Below are 24,238 nucleotides of genomic sequence, written 5' to 3'. Positions count from 1 at the left end.
CCGTAAAAGGTGACTGACAGGATGGATGTTTGTGATATCAATCACTGGATTATTTAGAGACAGCTGTTATATAGCTGGAATATGGCTGAGTGCAGCGTTAGATAACTAACAAACAAATCATGAAGAAGCCTACGTCAGGCAGACACCATGAGTTGTTCCAAATGGTCAGCAGCTCACTGAGCCTCATTCGCCTCTTCCTGAGGCAAAGGAGTAAACGGACTGTAAAAGCCCAGTTTCAACCCTGGAATTTCTGGGTGTGATCGTAGCGCCACCAGTGGCTATTATTAGTTATGTCCCTTCTGTTTCCCTCCTACTGACCAGTCAGATTCCATCTCTCATATCACTTACATTTGCTTCAAACAAAATAGCGGCGCCCAGTCATGACGATCTGATCAATAATCAAGATATGTATTGTAATAACAGGTCTGACTTTGTCGAGTGCATCAAATCATTTGAGTCCCTTGATTAAAAACATGAAAAGATTTAGAAAATAATTGTTCACGCCAAGTTGGAGGTACACATGTTTTTAACATCCTGCAAACATCCAATATCTGCATGGCAGTTGATGAACCTGATAACGATTTCGTTACACAATTTTTATTTGACTATGCATAGACTGTTACTCCAGACAAAATGTAACTCCATAATTCCAGCCTTGTTCAGCTCTTTCCAGACATGTGGTTGATGCAACTTAATTAGTTTTGGGGAGAAAACAAGTTGTCCTTCCAGAATTTCACAAGTCTAAGGACTAAAAAACATATTGGCCATGCGGGAATCTTGATGTTGTATTGTTTTGTTTAGATGTCTGATGTCTGATGTCTGATGTCTGAGACACTCACTCACTCACTTTAGGCTTACCACAATTGAATATCTGTCACTCAGAGCTCCAGATAAGCTTTTGGTGTTGTGGGTATTTTACCCATGCATTTTAAAATCATTGGGTATGAGTAGTATTCAAATTTCTGTTACCCACTAGTTTTTACACATGTGGGTATTTAAGTTAAATATTTTAAAACACTATTCATCTAGTCCCTACAAACTGGTGTCGTGTGGGTTCGAGAGCTCTATAGGACTCAAAAATACCTCGACACTTCCACAAGAAAGTGTGATGGCCAATGATCATGATGTAACTGTCATCGTGGAGTTTGGCAAGGTTGACGGAATGCCCGATGCTGATTTGCTAATGGAATACGCAGGGTTACTTCACAATATTTTGATGATACGCACAAGTTTTATTTTTGTAGCGTATCTGTAATGTTCGTTGCGTATTTGATACGCTTGGATTATATTTTACTCTGTATTTCTGCATTTCTGATGCGTATTTCACGCAGATACGCAGCTTATCTGGAGCTCTGGTCACTGCTGATGCATCAATATGCAACATTCACTAATTCACTTACCTTTGATGGCTTGATTCTTGTCATGGAGGCATTGGTGGCCCAGTCATCTAAGGCACTGCAATTCAGTATGCCGAGTTGCCTTTATGGCTTCAAATCCCATATTTGCCCTGATTATGATCGTACTGGTTTGTAAGCAACATGTTCTTTGGTTTCGTCAATGACACTTCATGATATGACTGACACACTGCGATATAACTGACACACCCTGATATGACTGAAATACTACAGTATTAAACCCAACACCAACACATCATTGATATGGTATTGCAGTAAGATTTTTGTATTTTGTTATCAATACTTGTAACCTAGATACAGATGTAGCTACATTACATGTACATTCTACAGTAACACATACAAACACAACCACAGTTTGTGCCACATCAAACGTTCATTAGTGTGCTGATCATGTTAATGATGACAAGGTACATAACTGTTATGGTAGAGAGGCTATAAAGTACACACATGCTACACACGCATGGATCAGGGAAGGAAATACACCAATCCTCCTCGGTCTGAAGTGAACTTTCACATTGAGATACGGTCTGACCAAGTCTTCCTTATTTGATAGGAAAGTCTACCATTTGTCTACCTACAGGTTAGTTAAATATTTATATAAAATAATAGCTAAAAAAATAAGAAGCTTTTGGGGTCAAGTAAAGAAATTGTGAAGCATGTTTAGTATTGTTTTTTCAAACCTCTGTTTATGAGAAATGATGTTTTAGTTGTGTCTCAAGATTTGATTTGAAGAGTATTAAAACATAACCTTATACCATGTATAGTGGTGTAGTATACTGTTATGTCGAAACAGAACACTTAGAATAATATTCTGCCTTCTTATGACATTTAACTTTTGCTATTATATGTTCTACAAGTCCACAGGTGTATGAACCATTGTACAGGGAACTGTCAACTAATTTGAAAGTTGGAGTGATGTTTCAGACCCTCCAGGATAAGGGCTCCACAGCAATGGAGATTCATGAGGCCCTACTCAAGGGAGATTCATAAGGCTCTACTCAAGGGAGATTCATAAGGCTCTACTCAAGGGAGATTCATAAGGCCCTACTCAAGGGAGATTTATATAAGGCCCTGCTCAAGGGAGATTCATAAGGCTGTACTAAAGGGAGATTCATGAGGCCCTACTCAAGGGAGACTCATAAGGCCCTACCCAAGGGAGATTTATAAGCCTCTGCTCAAGGGAGATTCATGAGGCTGTACTAAAGGGAGATTCATGAGACCCTACTCAAGGGAGATTCAAAAGGCCCTACTCAAGGGAGATTCATAAGGCTCTCTTCAAGGGAGATTCATAAGGCCCTTCTCAAGGTAGATTCATAAGGCTCTACTCAAGGGAGATTCATAAGGCTGTACTAAAGGGAGACTCATGAGGCCCTACTCAAGGGAGATTCATAAGACTCTACTCAAGGGAGATTCATAAGATTCTACTCAAGGGAGATTCATAAGACTCTACTCAAGGAAGATTCATAAGGCCCTACTCAAGGGAGATTTATAAGGCCCTACTCAAGGGAGATTCATAAGACTCTACTCAAGGGAGATTCATGAGACTCTACACAAGGGAGATTCATAAGACTCTTCTCAAGGGAGATTCATGAGACTGTACTCAAGGGAGATTCACAAGACTCTTCTCAAGGGAGATTTGTAAGGCCCTACTCAAGGGAAAGTCATAAGACTACTCAAGGGAGATTCGTAAGACTCTTCTCAAGGGAGATTCATAAGGCTACTCAAGGGAGATGGTTAGTGCAGTGGTTACAGTGACCTGATCTCTGTTCCTTGGATGGAAACTGAAAGCATGCAATCATTTTCTCTGTTTCTTTGTACTTTGTTTGCACTGAATTATGAATATATATTTGATGTAACAACAATTAACATTAATGCTGTTAGGCAGCTGAGGAAGTTACTGGTGTACATTTCCGTGTGTGTAAGTGGGACTGGGTGTGATCTGCAGGCTGTGGAGACATTCCACACAGTACTTTCAATGGCTATGTGATGGAAGGGTGTTCATATATGTATCTTTGTGGAAGAAAAGGGTATTTGGAGGTAAGAATAGAAAACAGAATTGCAGAGAACTGTCATCTAAATACAGCCTGTAGCTTAGGTCACAAGTCTGAAGCCCTAATCTGGTAAAATTACTTACTGATAATAGCTCACGTGTTAACTGACTGGAAAGGATGCCCCAAAGACTACTTTGGATTGTAGACTTACCAGGCACAGACTTACCAGGCAAAATGGACTTGGTCTTCCAGCTTCCGCCCAAATGATTACAATAGGCATGACAGGCAAACTTTCAAAAATGATAATTAAGAAATGTCCACTCGCCTAACCATGCTAAATGATACCTTTAACATGGGAAAGATTGCTTCATGTTAGTTCCAAAGTTTCACCCTGCTTTAATAAATCTGTTAGCTTTGGAAGAACTGTGTAATGGTCTAATGTCTCAACTTATCCTGTATAAACATCATAAAGATTAACATACCAAAGGCAGAGGTTTAGTCAGTCACCATGCATCTGCTTTGACCAAGCATTGAAACGCATGAACAGGTTTTTTTAACACCCTTAATGGTTCACAGGTAGAGGGCCATTGGTGCTCCAGTTGTCTAAGCTGCAGCAATTCGCTGTGAAGAGTTGCATCCCTTGGGCTTGCCCCGTTTATGATTCTAGTATGTCAGCTTCAAACCTATGCTTGTGGGTTTCAACAAAGGCGACTAACAGGATCGGGTGGACAGGCTCGCTGACTTGGTTGATGCATGTCATCATATTCCAATTGCATAGGTCGATGCTCATGATGTCAATCACTGGATTGTCTGGTCTAGACTCAATTATTTACAGACTGCCGTCATATGGTTGGAATACTGCTGAGTGCGATGTAAAACAACAAACAAACAAACAATTCAATGAGCATGCTGAGGTAGGATTTCATTTAAAGGGATTAATTTTCATTACTTGATGTGGGTGGTTGTGTCTCAGGGACAAGATGGTCCCTCACTTGGGTCTGTTCACAAGTTCTGACCTGGCTACCATATTCAACGTATTAAGTGCCCTGCTCTGGACCAAGCTGTAAGTTATATTTATAAGTCGCCCCTACTAAAACTGGATTCTAACATGATTTTTGTGTGTGTATAGTAGAGATTTATTTTTGAGAAAACAGAAGCGTAGAAGGGGAATAATTTTGAAGTAACAATAATGGAAAAAGGTTTAGTTCCATCAATGTTTGAACTAAGTTTGTTCATTTGTTCACTACCCATCTCTGAAATGAATTTAACTTGGTGTGTATAAACACTTTGTCAATTTTCTAAGCGACCAACAGCAATACAATATTTTGTTTCTAACAATGATGTAGCATCCAGCGTTTTCTCATGTCACATACAGTGATTCCTCGACATAACGCTCCTCGATGTACCGCTACTCTGGATGCACCGAAGGTTAAAATCCTTGGCTCCCAAAAAAGCATGAAGCATTTCCCCCTCAAAGCATCTTAACATGGTTAATGCAAATAATGTGACAAATAAACTGATGAGATTTAATTCCCAGTCGATGTACACATGTGTTTATTTGTATAACAATTACGTTCATTGTATCCGGCTGCAGTATTTTCCTGCTTAGATAATTTGTTGAACAGAACGCCTCTGTGGTCTACATGGTCTAGTGGTGTAGCATTTACCCGGAGAGTGGAAGGTCCAGTGTTCGAGCCCCGAACCAAAAGACGTTAAAAGTTGTTACCCTGTCTGGCACTCAGCTAAAACAAGGACTGGTCAACTGGAGTCAGTATACTGTTTGGGGTACTCATGTTAAAGTGCGGCATGGCATCTCAGTAGGCCAGCAGTTAGCCCTGCATTAAACCCCATTTCATCTCGCCTATTTGTTGAACATGTAAAGAACATGATAAGAGCTGGTTTAGGGAACACTTCGCATATTTCGTCATTCACACATTTTTATGCCAGTTGGATGCTAATTGAGCGTGTTGTTGAGGTCAGTGCTCAGTGTGAAGGCATTCGTTGATTCATCAGAGATTACCTGCGAAGCAGGTTTGTCACTCAGCAGTGCCCTCCACACTTAAGGTTTGTAGATCGGTATGCAGTCTGGCGGACAATCCCTCATACCTACCTATAGCCCTGTAGGACATCACATACCATACTGCCTATTCATTGATAAAAGTGCACTGTCACAAATTCTATTCTTGCAGTGAACTTCTGTTATCATCAAAACATCAACCCAAAAGAACCTTAATCTGATCTGAAGCATGTAAACCTGAGCCAGATTGTAAATGTGGTTCAGTGTTTGAAATGAATCAAAGTCAAGGGTCTTTGTGGTTTGTTAACCATTACATTTTTCACGTGTCTAGTTTCCTGTTTTTGACGTGGGGAATTGCTCCATCAGCATTATGGCAACATGATTGGCAGTACAGGGAAAGGTATTCTCAGCTGATGTTTATTTCTGTGTGACATACTTGTACACAATGTAAATCAATATGATCAAGTTCTATGCAGACTGTTGAGGGAAATGGGCTGGCAACAGTTGTGAGGCTGTCACAGTGCATGTCTGATCGGCAGCTGTAGATGTGCAGGGGCTAGTGATGTAAGTCAGTATGTGTTTGTATGTATCATAGTCGAGTTAATGTTAGGCTTGATGTAACCATGCCACTCGTGTCACTGGCGAGGCTTGTTCTCTCTATTTCAATTGTTGATTTTCATTTCAGTCATATATGTAGTGTATAACGTGTATATCTGTAGGCATGTATATTAAATAAATTTCTCTTCAAATGTTGTTGTCATCAATTTTGGAATAACCCCTGTGGTTGTACAGTAAATACCATGGACATGTCTTATGAGTTAATTAGAACAGATGTGGTTAAAACACAGACCTATATATATCATGTATATAGGTCCGTGGTTAAAATTAGATAAAAATAATCAATAACAGAGATATATGTACTTTTCCTAGAAGTAGGTGTGCATGATGCAGTATTAACCAAGAGATGTGCAGGGACATGAGGTTCATGTGATGGTGGCAGGCTGACCACAACAGACCAGGTAGCTCGGTGGGAGTCAGTGTGACACAGCATCATATCGAAGTCCTGTACACACACACACACACACACACACACACACATCTAGCATTGATTGATGGATGTATATAGGTGGCGTGCCATGTGCATACTTCGCTGTTGACCAGTCCACATCACTTCCCTGGCCGGACCAGCCACTTGGGCCACGTTCAAACAAGCGGGCTTGCTACGTACAACACTTGGTGTTTACAGTGACTGTATCATTCCCACACAGTGGAATTAGTGGAGCTTAATTCACCTTCTCTTATGATGCTGGATTTGTGGATACTGTTTTGGATAGACTAAGGTGGTCCTCGTCCAGATAATGGAATGTACAAATCAGGAAGTTCACTTGGACTGAATGTAAGTGTACATGACATTATGCATGGTGTTATTGGTTGGTTATGTTGTATTTCTGGACTTGTGTCCTTGGCTATTAAGTTGTAACTAACTATTCGTTAGCCTTCAGGACCAGTAGACAGACACATTTGCTGTCCATGTAACCCTGAACTAGATCGATTGTGGTTGAGGTTAGTAAGATAGGATGTTAGTTCTGACCTTCATGTTCACACACAACTTTGTCGTGTTAATGAAATGTTTGAAACATTAACTCTTTAATATTTTCACACAGTTACGTTAAAAATCAAATTTTCTGTGTAGGTACTATACAATAGGGTTAATGGTGTTCTCTGTGGGGCCATGTTTTTATTGTTTGTTGTTAAATGGCATAAATGTTGCCTGCCCATCTTCAAAGTTACCTGCCCGCATTGTAAACATTATTAATATTGAAATATCACCAAAAAAATATTAGACAAATTGCATCTTGATTCAGTTGAATTAATGCAAAGACTTACTTGAGAATCTACGAGAAGTTAAGACAAAATTTAATGCGTAAATAGACATAAAATTATCTGCCAGACAGTCGGGCAGGTGGAGGAAAATTTCATGCATCCCAACAGAGAATTTACCAGCCACGGGTAGGCGGGCAGGCAGTTATTTCAGACACTGGTGGCAAACACTGTATGTTGTCGGAATGAACCAGTGCTCATCTTCCTGAAATGTGAAGTGACTTGAAGTGCAACACATGGCCTAGATTAAGTACTCTACTTCAGTTATTTTGAAATGTTATATAACCCCCATTATGATCATGTTGCTATGACCAGCATCTATTCATCGTGTTCATGGGATGGATTTGAACAGATCATATTTCACTGCAGGCTTTTTCCACTTGTGTTATGAATGTAACATTGTTGATGATTGTTCACTTCCGGAGATGAAGTGTATTGTTGATGTTGTGAGGACCACCATGTAGTGTTTACAGTCTTGTTGAAGTGACTGCGGTTATCATTACGCAAAGATGTGGAGCTGGCATGGGATGGGTCAGCCCATCATGTGTATCAACTTTATTAATACTGTGATGAGTGATTGGGCCTTCTTCATAAAATACACCTGTATCAAAATGATGATGTCTATTGTAGATTAGGTTTTCACTGACAACTATATTTGTACTTTACACTTCCTACATTCCATGGTGTAAAACTGATATGGACAAGTCGTGGTCACTGTGACACAGTCAGTATGTATAGCATTTCTTGGCATGCATTTTACATGTGTTCATAGTTTTGAATTCACAGTTTCCCAACCACAGGTACATACACTGATCATGCTGGTACACTCCTGGACCCAGATAGCCCACCAAGGTACATACACTGATACACACCATGACCTAGATAGCCCACCATGGTACATACACTGATGCACACCATGACCCAGATAGCCCACCCTGGTACATACACTGATACACACCATGTCCCAGATAGCCCACCAAGGTACATACACTGATACACACCATGTCCCAGATAGCCCACCAAGGTACATAGACTGATGCACACCATGACCCAGATAGCCCACCAAGGTACATACACTGATACACACCATGACCTAGACAGCCCACCATGGTACATACACTGATACACGCCATGTCCCAGATAGCCCACCAAGGTACATACACTGATACACACCATGACCCAGATAGCCCACCAAGGTACATACACTGATACACACCATGACCCAGATAGCCCACCCTGGTACATACACTGATATACACTGATGCACACCATGACCCAGATAGCCCACCAAGGTACATACACTGATACACACCATGACCCAGATAGCCCACCCTGGTACATACACTGATACACACCATGTCCCAGATAGCCCACCAAGGTACATACACTGATACACACTATGACTTAGATTACGATAGCCCACCATGGTACATACACTGATACACACCATGACCCAGATAGCCCACCCTGGTACATACACTGATACACACCATGTCCCAGATAGCCCACCAAGGTACATAGACTGATACACACTATGACTTAGATTACGATAGCCCACCATGGTACATTCACTGATACACACCATGACCCAGATAGCCCACCCTGGTACATACACTGATACACACCATGTCCCAGATAGCCCACCATGGTACATACACTGATACACACCATGACCCAGATAGCCCACCCTGGTACATACACTGATACACACCATGTCCCAGATAGCCCACCAAGGTACATACACTGATACACACTATGACTTAGATTACGATAGCCCACCATGGTATGTACACTGATACACACCATGACCCAGATAGCCTATGGTACATTCACTAATAATAACATACTATGACCCAGATAGATCACCATGGTGTATATAAACTCTGTCTTTACCTAGATAGCCCTCCATGGTATATACACGTATAACACACTGTGACCCAGATAGATCACCATGGTGTATATAAACTCTGTCTTTACCTAGATAGCCCTCCATGGTATATACACGTATAACACACTGTGACCCAGATAGATCACCATGGTGTATATAAACTCTGTCTTTACCTAGATAGCCCTCCATGGTATATACACATATAACACACTGTGACCCAGATAGATCACCATGGTGTATATAAACTCTGTCTTTGCCTAGATGGCCCATAATGGTATAGACACTAATAACACACTATAGCCCACAATGATATATACACGATATAGACACTATCACCAGACCCAGATAGCCCACATTAAATACACTGAGTACACACACATAGCTTAATAAGTTATACATGTACTGTATTAATACTATTATACCACAGGAATAGACCATGATATACTGTACAATTATTTTTTTTAAATTATTCACCCATGTATCCTATGAGATGTTCGTAGGATCCATGGATAAATAATTGTATTTTTTGTGCAGCTACATAATGATTGATGCTGCCAAGCGTGCATGGTTAGAACTTAGATATCATTCGTCATACCCAAGTCATATCATGCATATAGCTGGAATATTGTTGAGTGCTGCATTAAACAACAAACAATCAATCAAACAATGTATACATAAAGTAACTAGATTTAAGGATAAAACAACTATTCCCTCTTGATTTTCACTTGACTAGTGTCTGTCTATCCCTGCCATGGAACATTCATTGATACACTGCTTGACTCAGAGAGCTCTAGATCAGACCAAGCTGTGTGCTGACTGAAGTGAATCATATCAAGCCTGCAGATCAAAACAGTTAGCCATGTGGTCATGTAAGGCCAATGTGAGGTCTATGTTCAGGATACCTGCTGCTTGACTCGCATTCCCCCTGCATCATTCCAGATAGTGTGTTAAGACGACTCCAAGAAATGGGGATTGTGTTACACCATGACTGAGTTCATCCTTCATTCACAACACACAGCTGTGTACGCAGGAGTGTCTGCCATTACAACCTTAGCAACGCAGAAGTTCTTGAGTGTCTAAAACTTGGTAAATATAGATCAAAAGGCCATGTCTTCTGTGTGTCGTAATAGAGACAGACAGATGTATTTGCATGATGATCATTTATGGAATGTTTTGTTTTGGGTTGTGTCGGTCATCAAAGTGCACCCATGTTCGCAGGATGACACAACAGATATTTGTGTCAGTCGTTGTTACAGTCACATGTTGTGTTTATCCTTCCTGTGCCAGGCGAGCATGACAAGCATGACAGACATGAGTTTTGTCTTGGCTGTATGTTTATTGTGTTTGTCAGGTGATACATGTCATGTACAAAGAGTCAGTGGTAGTTTCAGTGGAGTCACTCAGTGTTTCCCTGTTACTGAGTGTAGCTGTACAGTCACAGAGGGTGTGGTCGTATGGGATGTTTAGTACAGCTGAAGATGAGGAACTCCCAAGAAGAAACTCTGAGTGTTGAAGGGTTCTGTTTCCAAACACATGATTATGTTGATTTGCGTTAAGTTTTATATTTTTATAAATGACACTATCTAATACCTATGTTAAAGTCCAAGACAAATAGTCATGCATGAAACATATTTACACTTAATACTCAATACTATTCTTATTACAATGTTCCTGTCATTGTGAAATTTACGTAACACGCTTCATGTTAGACTGACATCTAGTCTCTGAAATGAAAATATTTTACAGATAAACAATTGTTAAAATTATGGTTATAATAATATCATAAAATGGAGCCCAGAGACTCTCTCAGACTTTCAGATTCATCTAGACTTGCTGACATATTATAGACTTGCTTGGGCTGTATTGGATATATTTGTTTCAGGGTCTGTATGACAGACACACCTCAGGTATAAGCATGACAAGTGGGGTTTTCATGGAAGAATAGAAATGTTGAATATACATATTCATAGACCTAATAGACGTCTTTTACCTATTTACTTGATTTGTGGTCTGCCATCACTTACCTGGCAGTTCAGAATATACCAAGGGAGTGAATATTTATCAGTACCAGGTATCATCAGATGTTTTCTTCTGTTATTTTGTTAATATTAAAAATGGCATATTTCAGTATTTTTCTAGCAGTAATGATTGTTTTTCCAGGTAAACACTGATCCTGTGCTTGTATTGACTGTCTCCGAAAGCTCAGGATTAGTTCTGCAAATGTCTATACACAAGTCAGAAAATAACTCCCGTCAAATGTGATTGCTTGGCATATAAAGGATACATTGCATGAAGACAGGCTAGCAGAATACTGGCATATGAGCATTCACATTTCTCATCGGAAATCCTCAGAATGTGTTTTCATTAGTAGTATTATGATACAGAGGTCCGATTGATTGTAATTTTTACTTCTCTATACAAGCATTGATCACAGTTGTGCACATAGTAAAAATATATAAATTCTTACCTTAAATATTTGATTGAATAATTGTTACACTAAACACTAATTAGTGTCATTGTGTGTTCACTAATTAGTAGTGAAAAATAATAGTGAAAACATAACTATTTTCATCGATTGCACCATATTTGACACTGCCAACTATAAATCGTCATTGTGCCAGGTCTTTGTGTCTGTGAAGAAGATGGCTACATACCACAGATAAGAGCACATGTAAGTATCGTGATACGTGTCAGATCATGAGCAAGGTATTGTGATACGTATTGGATCGCACAATTAGTGTATCGTCCCAGCCAAAGTTTCATAAAAGTTTACTGTTGATAAGAGCTCTTAATTAAATGATGATCCTCTCAGACTCTGTAGACAGATATATCCTGTCTGTGGCAGTGTACATGATGAGTGTTGTACACACTCTGGGCCCCGACATGTTAATCACAGGTTCAGTTCCTTCACACTACAGCCGTGACCTTTGTACGTCCATTTTCTCTTAATTACATGATTACTGACAAGGCTGCCACCCTAATACAATTACTGCGTATGTCCGGAGTATAATAGGTATCTGCTCCATATATTAACATTTTGACTGTGAGCTGCAGATGGTGCAATGAATGAGAAGAGACAAATTGTACAGACAGAGTTTTATTTCTCGATATCCTTTGTAATTATCAATATGTGATGTATTCAATTTCTTAAATTATATTTTTTATGATACCAGTAATATTAAGCTTTGCTATCCCCAACACTAGAGAGAGAAGCTATGGATGTCAACTTCTCTTACTATGAGGCACACAGTTTTTGGGATAGTCTGTCATACAGACCCTGAAACAAATATATCCAATACAGTCCATACAAGTCTATAATATTTTGCAAGTCTAGATTACTGCAGTACTAGAAAATGAAGAGAGCCTCTGGGCTCCTTAAACCATATTTCATAACTATTATTTAACAAATATTTTTATCTGTAAAATATGTATGTTCATTTCAGGGTCTAGATGTGAGTCTACTTTTCAGAGTATATGCCATCTTCCCGAAGCAATTGAATATATAAAAGTCCAGTTTCCACCCTTGCCGAACTTGGCTGGCATTATGGAGTTATTTTTGGGCTGGATTAACAAGTCTATGCATAGTCCAATCAAAATCATGTAATGAAGTCAGCATCAGGTTTCTATTCTGCTACACAGACTTTGGTCGCTTGCAGGATTTGCAAAGCAACATTGTGTACCACCACACCCATTTTATTACAATATACATTTCAACTATCTATCAGATGGTCATGACTGGGCACCGCCATTTTGTTTGACGCAAATGCAAGTGATACGGGAGGTTGAATCTGATTGGTCCATAGGAGAGGCATAGAAGGGACATAACTCGTAATAGCCACTTGTGGCACTTTGATCGAGCCCAGGAATTCTAGCCTTGTTCGGCAAGGGTGGAAACTTGACTTTTAAAGTCAGTTAACTCTCTTGCTTCCAGAAGATGACTGAATACACGAAAGTGGACATTCATCTCTTCCACCAGTGTGTACACAATACAGCAGAGGTTAACTCAAGTCTCAGTCCAGCCCATTGAGCACAGATCTGTCTACTTCCTGATTGCTCTTTAAATAAGCATCTCTGTGGGACTATCTGTCAGATTGTCTGTCTGATGGATTGTTAACTGAGCATCTCAGCAGTTGTTAGCGTGGTTAGCTGGTGTCTACTCTGACAAGTCTGTGTATTCAGTCAGTTTGACTGTGTGTCTTCCTCCTTTGAGTGTTTACTTTACCATAACTTCAGTATTTAATTATTATCGTGCAAAGTTTGTTAAATTTAAACATCTAGGTAATGAGAATACATTACATCAATTACATCAGTTCATTCAATTTGTCACAACTTGTCACACATCTTACAGGGCTAATATAATGGTACACTTCTAGCATATTCTATATTAGTGCTGCAATATGTAAATATACTCCCTTGTTGATCTTCAAGAAATGACTGTCAACTTGCTTTTTATTCTGCACATGCCTAGGTTGGAAGGCTGCGTTCTATGTGTTTAGTTCTGCTGTTTCCATGTTTTCAGCAGGGGTCTGGAAACCGTCATATGCTCCGGACATGTCCGATTGGGAATCTCAAATGTTCGGTCTAAAATATTGCTTACCGGACATTTAAATTTTTCTGTCCGGACATTCTTAAATTTTGACCGGACATGATCAACAGTTAGGACTGAGCAATTTCTGTCTGCAGTTGTAACACAATGAAGATTATCTACACTGACAAGCTTTGTTTGTTTTGATTGCTGTAAATACATCGTACCTAGAATGATAGTCCAATCGGTCAATCACTCTAATAGGCAATAAACTGAGTTGACACTAATTAATCGAGGATTTATTACTGAGAACATCTTGTTGATTTGAATAAAATGTGTTTACAACTGTACATAAATACCTTGCATCATCGATGTACCTCATTATCCTCACAATGCTATGATACGTAACCTCAGTCAAGAAGCGAAAGCGTGACGACAGCCAGTCGACCGATGCAGATCAGTCGAGCGGATCTGCCAAACCCTCAAAGTCTGAATGATCATTTTGTAAGTCGTTGCTAACGACTTTCACTTGGTTGACATACAACGAGGATTTGCAGATTTTATTGTTTTCAGTAGCTAGTCGTATTGAATCTTGATTGACCGCCATTTTGCTTTCTCGGACGATCGATATCAAGTTTTTTTATGGTCAATAATTAAGTACAGATGAAAAAGTATTCAAATAACTACTGCTATCAACGATAGTTTAGGATTTATGATTACATTATCTGTCTTGTTTTTAAATAATCTTTAGTTTAAAAAAAACAACCTTTTCCCGTGAGGTCACGTGATAACCAAATATGGGATAATAGTCTCGATCCAAATGTTACAACGCGTACACTTGAGCAGACTCATGAATATTAATTAGACCGTTCACAACGTTGACAGATCGTTATTATAACAGAAACAAACATATGTTTTCCATATATATCTAAAATGATATTATTTGTAATTAATTGTCCGGTGAATTAAACAATTTAAATTGAAACAATTCATAATTCATCATATTATGAATACGTAACAACTTGTAATTTGTGTGTAAAAAGTCGTACTAAAACACGCTGTTTGAAGGGGGCGTGGCATAAATGTAAATGTCCGATTGGGATTTTAAATTTTCCGGACCCCTGGTTTTCAGTAGTGTGCTCTCAGTTTTATGATACTTTTATGATGTTTATTAGTTTTTCGTTTCATTCCGTTTATGTTGCCGATTCCTTGTGTATCGTAGACATATGAAAGTTTTCTGTAGCACTCTGTCAGTTTTCATAGGTAAACCTGATTGGGTTTATGTGCTGGATGGATCTTTGGAATGTTCTTGAAATACTTCCAACTGATACTGAAGGCCTTTCAAGGCCATATACTAAAAAATGTATCACTACTATAACAATAACTCAGGAAGTTTAGTGTAGTAAGATGAAATTTGGTACATATCATCCTTAGGTTGTGACAATGAAGTGGCAAGACTTAGAGCAACGTTTATTGTCGATCAAGTTCACTTTAATGGTAATTCTTAAAGCAATTTTGCTTCTTGTGTACTGTACCAACCCAAGTTTGTGAGAGCTTCTGTCTGTGTTTTAGACAAGAAATCGTTAAGCCTTGGATTGGTTGAAACTAGGGTCAAGGTCATTAAACTGTAAGTGCATAACTTTCTTGTAGCTACAAACATGGGACTTTCTGTTTTAAGGTTGTCTTGTAGTAGACATGTGGGTTTTTTTTCTAAAGAGACGTTCTTTCAAGGAACCAAAATGCTTACGACAGAAATACATGCCGTGACTACTACCAGGACTTGCAGGTTTGAATCCCAGATTGGGCTTCATTATAGTATTGAATCTGTTAGAACTCACAGGTTTAATCAATGTGGTAAAAATCTATACCAGTGTGAAGTTCCTGCAACATGGTATGTTAGCTAAGTACTGAAAAAACAGCATGAACACGCCGGTTGTATTATTCTGTTTGTTGGTGAGTCCATTCATGTGTCTTTTATTATGTCTTCATCAGCCTCCCAACCTGTTGTGTTTCAGACATAATCAGTATCTATGTCTCCTGCAGCAATAGGAGAGAAATGTATTCAGTGCTAAAAGATTTCATAGACTGTATGTTAGTCTAAGTTTGAAGCTGTTTCTATTTGTTTTGCAATGTTCCGTAGAGTTCAGTTAGCTTTGCTCTGTAGCTTTATGGTTCTATAATTAAATTTTTGTTGTGTTCATTGTAATTCCTGCATTCTAATTAGCTGAATTGGTCACTTGTTATTGCATTCATTTCCCAATGAATGTAAAAAAAATTTAAGCCATGCCCACTGAAAAGGACTACTTTTGTTACTGCGGAATGTTGGGGAATATAGAGGTTATCACGCGAGTGTGTTTGGGGATGGTAAATATCCTGCATTAGGAATAAACAAGGCTCGCTAAATACATAGTGTTTATTCTTAATACAGGATATTTACCATCCCCAAACACACAAGCGTGATAACCTCTTTATCATATAATGTCATTCTTTAATTCTGTGCTTCAAAATCACTTTCCCTCTTTCACAAACATTACCGAAACATTGCGAGTTTTCCTGGAATGCGCGCATTAATATTTATTACGTCACAGGGTAAGTGATGTGTCAGTCGGACAGTGACAGTAGCCAATATAGTTCCAACTGAAATCTGTTTCTTATACAGTGGCGAAGCAACATATACGCAAAACAACTATTGTTTTTATTTGCCTTTCGCGGCAATCCATCGGTCTGTCCGCTAGAGTAACTGCCCTTTGTCAAAGGGAAGCTAATCTAACCCTAGTCTATGAGACGTCACGGCCACGGTCAGACGTTGTTGACCGTCGGTCTGTCATAACGTTGAGAAGTGTAGTCAGATGTACACACAGCGACAAAACGAAACAAGGTAACAATTCAAACATATTTGGTTCCAAATCCAACTATTTTAATTTGTGGAGAAGGTTTCAAGCCGCAGAGGTCTACAAGCACAGATATGGATACTGATCCCACTTGGCTAGGCCTCTTGCCCTCGCAAAATTGTTTCGAAATTTATATCTCCAAAGTTGCCAAAACTTATAAAATGCCTTAGCTACGTCACACTTAGACACTGATTTTCAGTATATTAGACTGTTCTTTTGATAATGATAGCAATTATCCCTGTATTTATCCAGATTCCCGATGGTTAATTCTGACTTGATCGTCAAATGACGAGGGCGACGCCATGTTTGTTTATAAACAGTGAAAGTAGTCCCTACTTGACCTTTGATATTTGCATCTCTATCCGCATATGACCCCAACGGATATCGTTTTTATCCGTTGGCTTTATCCTGCCGAGAAACCTACCCATTATATGATAAACCAATATATCAGTCGAGGGAATTTCCTTTCTGCTCATGTGTATTGTCATGCACAGGACATTTAGAGACATTCATGCATATTCATTGTCCAAACTACCCTTTGAAACCGAAGGCCAAGAAGGAATGAAACAGCAAACGTGCAGGCTCGCTCGCCTGTATTTTCTCCCGCTCGCCCCAGTTCCACAACTTTCTTCAGGGTTGATTTCTAACTAACATTTTTCCAACTGTGTTTTCCGTTTTCAGGGAACTAATGTTTGAATCTGGCAGTAACTGACCATGTCATTAGAAACAGCCGCCTTCTCCAAGTCATATTTCTTCCGGTTCGGCCTATGAACATTGTTTTGATCCTACTCTCCGTTGATTGGCTTTGACTGTGTAGGCATATCAAGTTTTATATAACTAATGTTATATTTGGGATAACACTTTCTGCGTGTCATTGTGTATTCATGTCAAGTTTTGTGCATAAATTAAACGATCACCTGATTCATGTCACGCCACAATATGTATTCCTACACCTGGAATGTTTATTAATATCATTATTTTTTTCTGTTTTGATATATACAACTGCTTTTGGTTAAACTATTGTAGATAAAACATGTTTTACGTGGTCGAATTTAATCATAAGCTTTGACTGTGTATTTTTTTCGGTTCATTGAGGTATAAATCGAAAAACTGATGTGCAAACTTTTGTAAGAATCCGCTACGCGATTCATAGTTTGCACATCAGGTTTTTCGATTCATACTTCAATGAACCAAAAAAAATACACTGTCAATCCTTAAGTACACATGATACTGTATCTCCAGACCCTGGTACCAATATATTGCCCTGGCTGATATATTTGCTGTTCTACAGAGCCACTCAGGTAGAACTCTTCATTGTCCCAGATGTTATTCTCAATGCAACTGGCTTTCATATTTCCACCTAACAGGGCTGTGTTGGCCTTGTGCCAATACATTGTGGAAATATACTTGTTAAACATTGAATTTCCATGCATAAAGTAGTTTGTGAGGTTGTGTCAACTTATCCAATGTAATCAGTCTGCACTATCACTGTCATTCAAGTGTCCCTACATTTAGGCAGAATAATAGCCTGTCTCAGTCATATATTAATTTCCCTTCTGCCCGGCCCTTATTGTAAAGCTATAACCCTAATTGAACAAAGTCTATATTTTCCACATCTTCTCCAATCTTACTTGGGCTCCTTTTAAGTTTAAATGGAGTTGCTTCTGTTATAAAAAGGATATATTTTAAAGGACAAAAGGTTAGTCCAGCAGAATAGGTACATACTGCCTTCTTGTCATTGAGAAAAATGTCTGGCTCAGGTGTTACTCCGGTGTCCCTCAGTTGAGTGGTTGATACATATTGGTGCCATGTGACAGAAGTGAATCTTTGCTGTAAGGAGGCTGATGTAGTGTGTCATCATCATGATCATACCCTGGTGGTAAACATCAACCTTTGGTTTATCTGCTCTAAGTGGAATCAACCATGGCCAGAGGTAACAATATGGGCCAAGTCCAGCTACTTCACATCTCATTCAGAATAGGTGTTCATGTTATCATGGTAACATTACTACATTTTGGAGAAAATTTTGTGACAACTAGTCCTTACATTTTTCACAAGACTATTAAGGAGCTTATAAATGACCTTATCATACCTCAATTGCAGAATGATGAGATCATATTGGTCCATGTGATCTTGATAAAATACTATGTATCCTACCTGTGAGGGAAATAAACGTCTGAGAGGGAGGATATACACCTTATTATATACCTTATTCCCCGCTACATGCTTTTTCCTTGTCAGTAGGGGCAGTCGGGTAGCCCAGTGGTTAAAGCGTTTGTTCGTCACGCCGAAGACCCGGGTTAGATTCGCAACATGGGTACAATGTGTGAAGCCCATTTCTGGTGTCCCCCCGCCGTGATATTGCTGGAATATTGCTAAAGGCGGTGTCAATAAAAGGCACGTGACATAGCACAATTTAACCTCAGCTCAATCGAACAGCTGTTTTCTATCAATTTTGGATTTGTTTTAATTCTTTCACAATAGCAGATTACATAATGATAAAGTAAGATAAATGCATTGTTACTAATGGGGTTTTAGGCATCCCTTCTTAGGTTTTATACCACTCGTCTCTGGCTCATGGTATATAACCTAATGTGGGATGCATAAAAAAAACCATTTACCCCTCATGATCCTGCTACAACCTATAATGTATGCTTGATAGTGAACTGCTGTATTCCTGTACAATGTCATTTTATCCTATTCAGATGCCCGCAGATATGACACTGTGGTCTGCAACTCGCTGTGCAGGGTTGTGCCCCTTTGCTACCATTATCCCAAGCTCCTTTCCAGCGCGTGACACGTTCGTTGCACTCTCAGTAACATTGCTGCCACAAGTGTGGGTGCGGCTATTAAAAGAATCTTGAAATTTGACCTCTAACCCCAAATGTAGTAACGTTCATACTTTGTTTATGTCTTTGGGAATGCCATCACAGTGAATTTTGAAAAGGTTTATGACTGACCATGTTTTCCAGATGAATTTACTTTCGAGATTGCAGACTAACGGAAAATCAGCCAACTTCTCCCTTACATTCTTACTATATCAATAACATGATAGTTTTAATGAAATAGAAATTCAAATTGACAAACAAAGACAGTAATTTAGCAGGGGTAAGTGTTTTCGACATCACGACAGTCGTCATTTGTTTGTAAACGTAACGGTCATTCGGTTGAGAGTTCAACTCCAAGCATGGTTGGGACCTCCTATCACAGTGGGGAGTTTTGACTGGTGGCAGCGATAGTAGTGAGAGCTCAGCGAACGGGCTATCGCTGTGAGGAGCTTGCCATTATCCTCTGGTCTGGGCTTGGACTCCAGATTTTTATAGTATTCAGTTCAGTGAATCACTCACAGGAAGAATGTTAGGCACTCGGACACACACCCCAAACTTACCTGATCAATGTTACAATTCTCCTACGAGTGAGTGGAAATTTCATACTTGTTTTTATCATGTTTAGTGTATGGGCAATTGTTTGGAGAACAAGTCAATAGGTTAACCCTGCTCTCACTCACCCATATACAACTGTGGTCTGACATTTCTTAACCCCTCTGTTCATAAAATAGACTTTTCTTACATTTCTGAGATGGGATTGTATTCAGGGAGTCAACATTATTTAAAAAGTGAAATATTTTGAAAGATTGATATTTTGTTCTTTAGGCTGCAAATAAATTGTATTATATCATATAAGAAATAAACGACTCATTGTCATTGTTGATTGTACACTAAAACATTTCAAGGAGAATAAACCACTCGGGGCTGTGCCCCACATGGTTTATTCTCCCTGCAGTGTTTACAAACAGTGTACAATAAATAACTCACTTTTGTCGTTTATTTCTTAAATAACTTGAGAGTGTAACATTAGGCTAGATTTTTTTTCTGTTTTGGTTTTTAGATTTAGATAGTGGAAAATTTAGTCCTAAGTATAAAAAATATATATGTTCAAAATGCATCCTTTAGGATTTTTGTAATCATCTTAAAGTTTGATTTCGATCGGTAAGGTGATTAACATGATTTTTTTTATATCTTGGCCTTGTTTGGGTCAACTAAAAATATTGTATTTCTAAAATCTGACTGCAGCATTTCATTGTTATTTTTATGTTCAAAGTAATCTTTATCGTCAGATGTAGATAAAAAACCTTTTCATTCTGATTTTACATATTTTCTGAATTTTCAGATCGATACACCAAACCATAAGAAATGTAGGGCCTGTATTAGCATAATTAGTCTGTTATGCAGACCCTGAAACAAATATATCCAGGGGAGCCCAGTTGCTTATCTTTGACAGTTGGCAAGTCTAGATTACTGCAGTTTTAGTTTCTGAAATTGAATAGATTTTCTGAGCTCATTTTTATTACATTTTATAAAGATAATTTAACAACTGTTTTTTTTTTTTTTGTAAAACATTTTCATTTCAGAGACTAGCTGTATGTGTCAGCTTTTATGAACATACCTGTGTGACAGGAACGTCTCCATCAGAAGGACAGTGATGAATGACACCTGTCACACACACACATCATCACACCACATGCGTTTGTTCCAGGTGTAACCTACATAGCGCCAACGATAACTGATCAATGCGTATCATTGCCTGGGGGTGCTGGCTAATTAGGGCAGGGGTAGGATGTCAGTTTACATAACGAACATACCAGTGAGTTGTATGAGTTGATGTCTTGATGTCTTGATGTTGTGGATTACCTTGATGTTGCCTATGGTTAGTAATCTTAATCCAATATTGTGCTATGTACTGTCAATAACTGCCAATGACTGTCCATGAAGAATTAAGCAATATTTACAGTCTGTGCCAGAATCTTTTGAGTCTACTAGCCCAAACAAGGCTTTAAACATCATTTTCAGTTGATTTTAGTGCTATTTTATGGACTACTATTAACTGAGCTTTCTAAACTGAACAGAAATTTACTAGACTCAGGCTTAGGACTAGTGGCACATTAGACTCTATCTACTTATTTGTTGTATTGGTTTGTTGAATAAACCTCCTGTATTTTCTGCAGATGAGAAGTGCATGCAAGGCAACACCACTGTTGCCTGAGTCTTTATGTAGCTGTTATGTTTTGTTGGAACTATAGAAAAGATTTTAAAAGTTGACGTTGTATTTAGTATGTGTTTAGGGGGATAAGAAATTCTGCTAACATGTTGAATTAAATGTTCTCTTCATTTCCTCAAATAGACTAGGTTCAGGAAGCTGAAATGTTTTGTACCTAATATGAACATGATGAACAATAGGCCATTATTAACATTGTACCTTGGAATTCTGATGGTGATGGCCACCATGGCAGCAGTTTTGAAAATGTCATTTTGCCCTTATTAAGCCATGGCTTGCTTAATAATGTACGATTGTGTAATTGATATGCATTTGGCATCTGCAAATACTGGTGTGTCATCCTTTGATGGTTTCGTCATCAGTTTTTTAACTACCGCTGCTGAAACTGCACCGTTCATATTTGTTCAGGACTTGACATTACAAGAATTGATTAATATCACTGTACATTAGCAGTAAGCAGAGGAACAAGTCGTGCATGATGCAGCAGCTTGCTGTGCAGAGTTGCGTCCCTTAAGCATGACAGAAACATGATTGTGGGTTCGAATCCTAGATTCGTCCTGAATATGATTTTGGTTTGTCAACCTTACCCATGCTTATGTGTTTTGCCAAAGTGGTAAACATCGAAGACCTTTGCTTCACTTCAAATTTTCTCCCTACCTGTACTGACAAGCCATGATATAACTGAAATACTTTTCGACCAATCTCGCTCATTCACTCTGAAGGCAGACTATGATGTCTTTGATTTGGATTAAGTCGGACTCTTGTCAACATTATTGTTACACAATTTGTGAGAACTAAGAAAATGTTTCCGTAGACCTTACATTATCAGAAGAAATTCCAAATTGATTAGTTATCACGTTTCTTGCTTGTTGGAAATGTTGGAAGTAATTATAAAAAGTGTATTTTCAATTTACAGATTGCCTGACAATGTTACAAAGTGATGTACGCCAGATTGACTGCCACCATTTACAAGACTGTTGCATGATGGCTACAGTGGAGTGATACCTGCCTCACTATGAGTGTGTGGAAGAGGCTGCAGCGGGTCGGCAAGTCCGCATCCAAGTTTCAGTTCACAGCCTCGTACCAAGAACTTATGGTAGAATGTACCAAAAAATGGTGAGTTTAACTCCTTTCATGTTGAATCTATGTTTAAATGACAAGGAGTACTATGGATAACAACTTCTTTATTACATTTCATTTCACGGCTACTTCTTGCCCCTTTATCAGGGGTCCTGTGAAAAAGAATAAGTTGTAATCCATATCTTACCTAACACATGAATGTAAGGTACATGTCTTATGTTCCCTGCTTGAATTGCCAATCTGTTGGCATTACATTTTGCAACATACCAACCGCAATATTCTATTGGGAATTAATTATGTAACACACCATTCTCCAGATATTTACGATATTTTCTGAAGGAAATAAATCTAGGTGGATTAAAATTTGTTTTCTGCCACAACAAAGTGAATAAATGCCTAACTGTGGTACTCTTACCTATTCCGACCAGAGCAAGATTGCATAAGACATTCCTGCAATATAATTAGTTGTGTGGTAAGTTAAATTTTTGTCCACCGGTCCCTCGGGGGGGGGAAATGGGTTGATGTTCCCTACATGTTAGTTTATGTTCCCTCTGGCTCAGGAACCCGTGAAGATCTGGGGTGTAATAGGTCTCCAGCAACCCATGCTTGCCATAAAAGGCGACTATGCTTGTCGTAAGAGGCGACTAACAGGATCGGGTGGTCAGACTAGCTGACTTTGTTGATGCATGTCATCGTATCCCAATTGCGTGGATCAATGCTGATGATGTCAATCACTGGATTGTCTGGTCCAGACTCGATTATTTGCAGACCACCGTCATACGGCTGGCAGTACTTTGTGTCTTAACTATTACGGAAAGACAAGGTTGACTGAGTGATTGTTCTCATTCTAGGCAACCCCAGAAGCTCTGTGTCATCTGGACACGCAGGAACCGACGCAAATCTTCACAGGTAATTATACAAGAAATTGTTTCTAGCATCTCAGTTAGGGGGAGATAACTCACTTCAGCTTTATGATACTTTTCTCAGTATACATGAATGTTGGCATTCTGATACATGACAACTTAATAGTTAAAAATATTTGTGACAAGTATTGCTCTCCCTTATAATTTTTGTATTTACTGTTTTCTGTTTGATGCTCTCATGGTTTCTTAGATTTGCATCCATTCTTCATGCACACTTTCATAGGACAGCTGTCTCATTCTCATTAACTTCAGGGACGGTGATGTACCTGAGTGGTTAAAACATTCGCTCTTAATTCGTGATGTTGCTGGAATATTGCTAAAAGCGGCGTAAAACCATACTCACTGTCATTATTACTGAAGAAGAGCTGGTATAGTCAGCTGGTGCTTTATTAACTTGTCAACATTTTGCTTGAATTCTCAACAACTGAGCCAGCATGCAGCGTGAGGAAATTATTTGATGTAGGTGTTTTTGTGTGTCTGTTCAGTTGTGCACCTGGAGCCCCACCATGCAGAACCCCTACAAGGGGCTGGTCACCTGTAGATCTGTGTCACATGGGCTTGTGTCTGTCTGT

General features: G+C 39.0%; 1 protein-coding gene across 10 annotated transcripts in view; it reads left to right on the top strand.

Moving 5' to 3' along the window:
* LOC139442034 (EH domain-binding protein 1-like) overlaps nucleotides 1-24,238 on the top strand; it is a 96,056-nt gene that overhangs the window by 7,082 nt on the left and 64,736 nt on the right. For 5 of the 10 annotated variants that reach the window (XM_071222808.1, XM_071222809.1, XM_071222807.1 and 2 more), the window contains exons 2-3: nucleotides 22,580-22,779; nucleotides 23,595-23,652. In XM_071222808.1, coding sequence (XP_071078909.1) covers nucleotides 22,679-22,779; nucleotides 23,595-23,652 — 159 coding nt within the window. In that variant the 5' untranslated portion in view covers nucleotides 22,580-22,678. Of the gene's footprint in view, nucleotides 1-1,956; nucleotides 1,996-5,720; nucleotides 5,988-6,775; nucleotides 6,820-7,953; nucleotides 8,029-10,043; nucleotides 10,279-22,579; nucleotides 22,780-23,594; nucleotides 23,653-24,238 lie in introns of those variants that run through there. The other 5 variants (XM_071222806.1, XM_071222804.1, XM_071222801.1 and 2 more) reach the window with 5 other exon arrangements.

The sequence above is a fragment of the Haliotis cracherodii genome, unplaced genomic scaffold (genome assembly GCF_022045235.1).
Source record: "Haliotis cracherodii isolate W230 unplaced genomic scaffold, xgHalCrac1.p SCAF_5, whole genome shotgun sequence".
In the NCBI taxonomy this organism is placed as follows: Eukaryota; Metazoa; Mollusca; class Gastropoda; order Lepetellida; family Haliotidae; genus Haliotis; species Haliotis cracherodii.
This window is presented reverse-complemented; position numbering and strand designations above follow the sequence as displayed.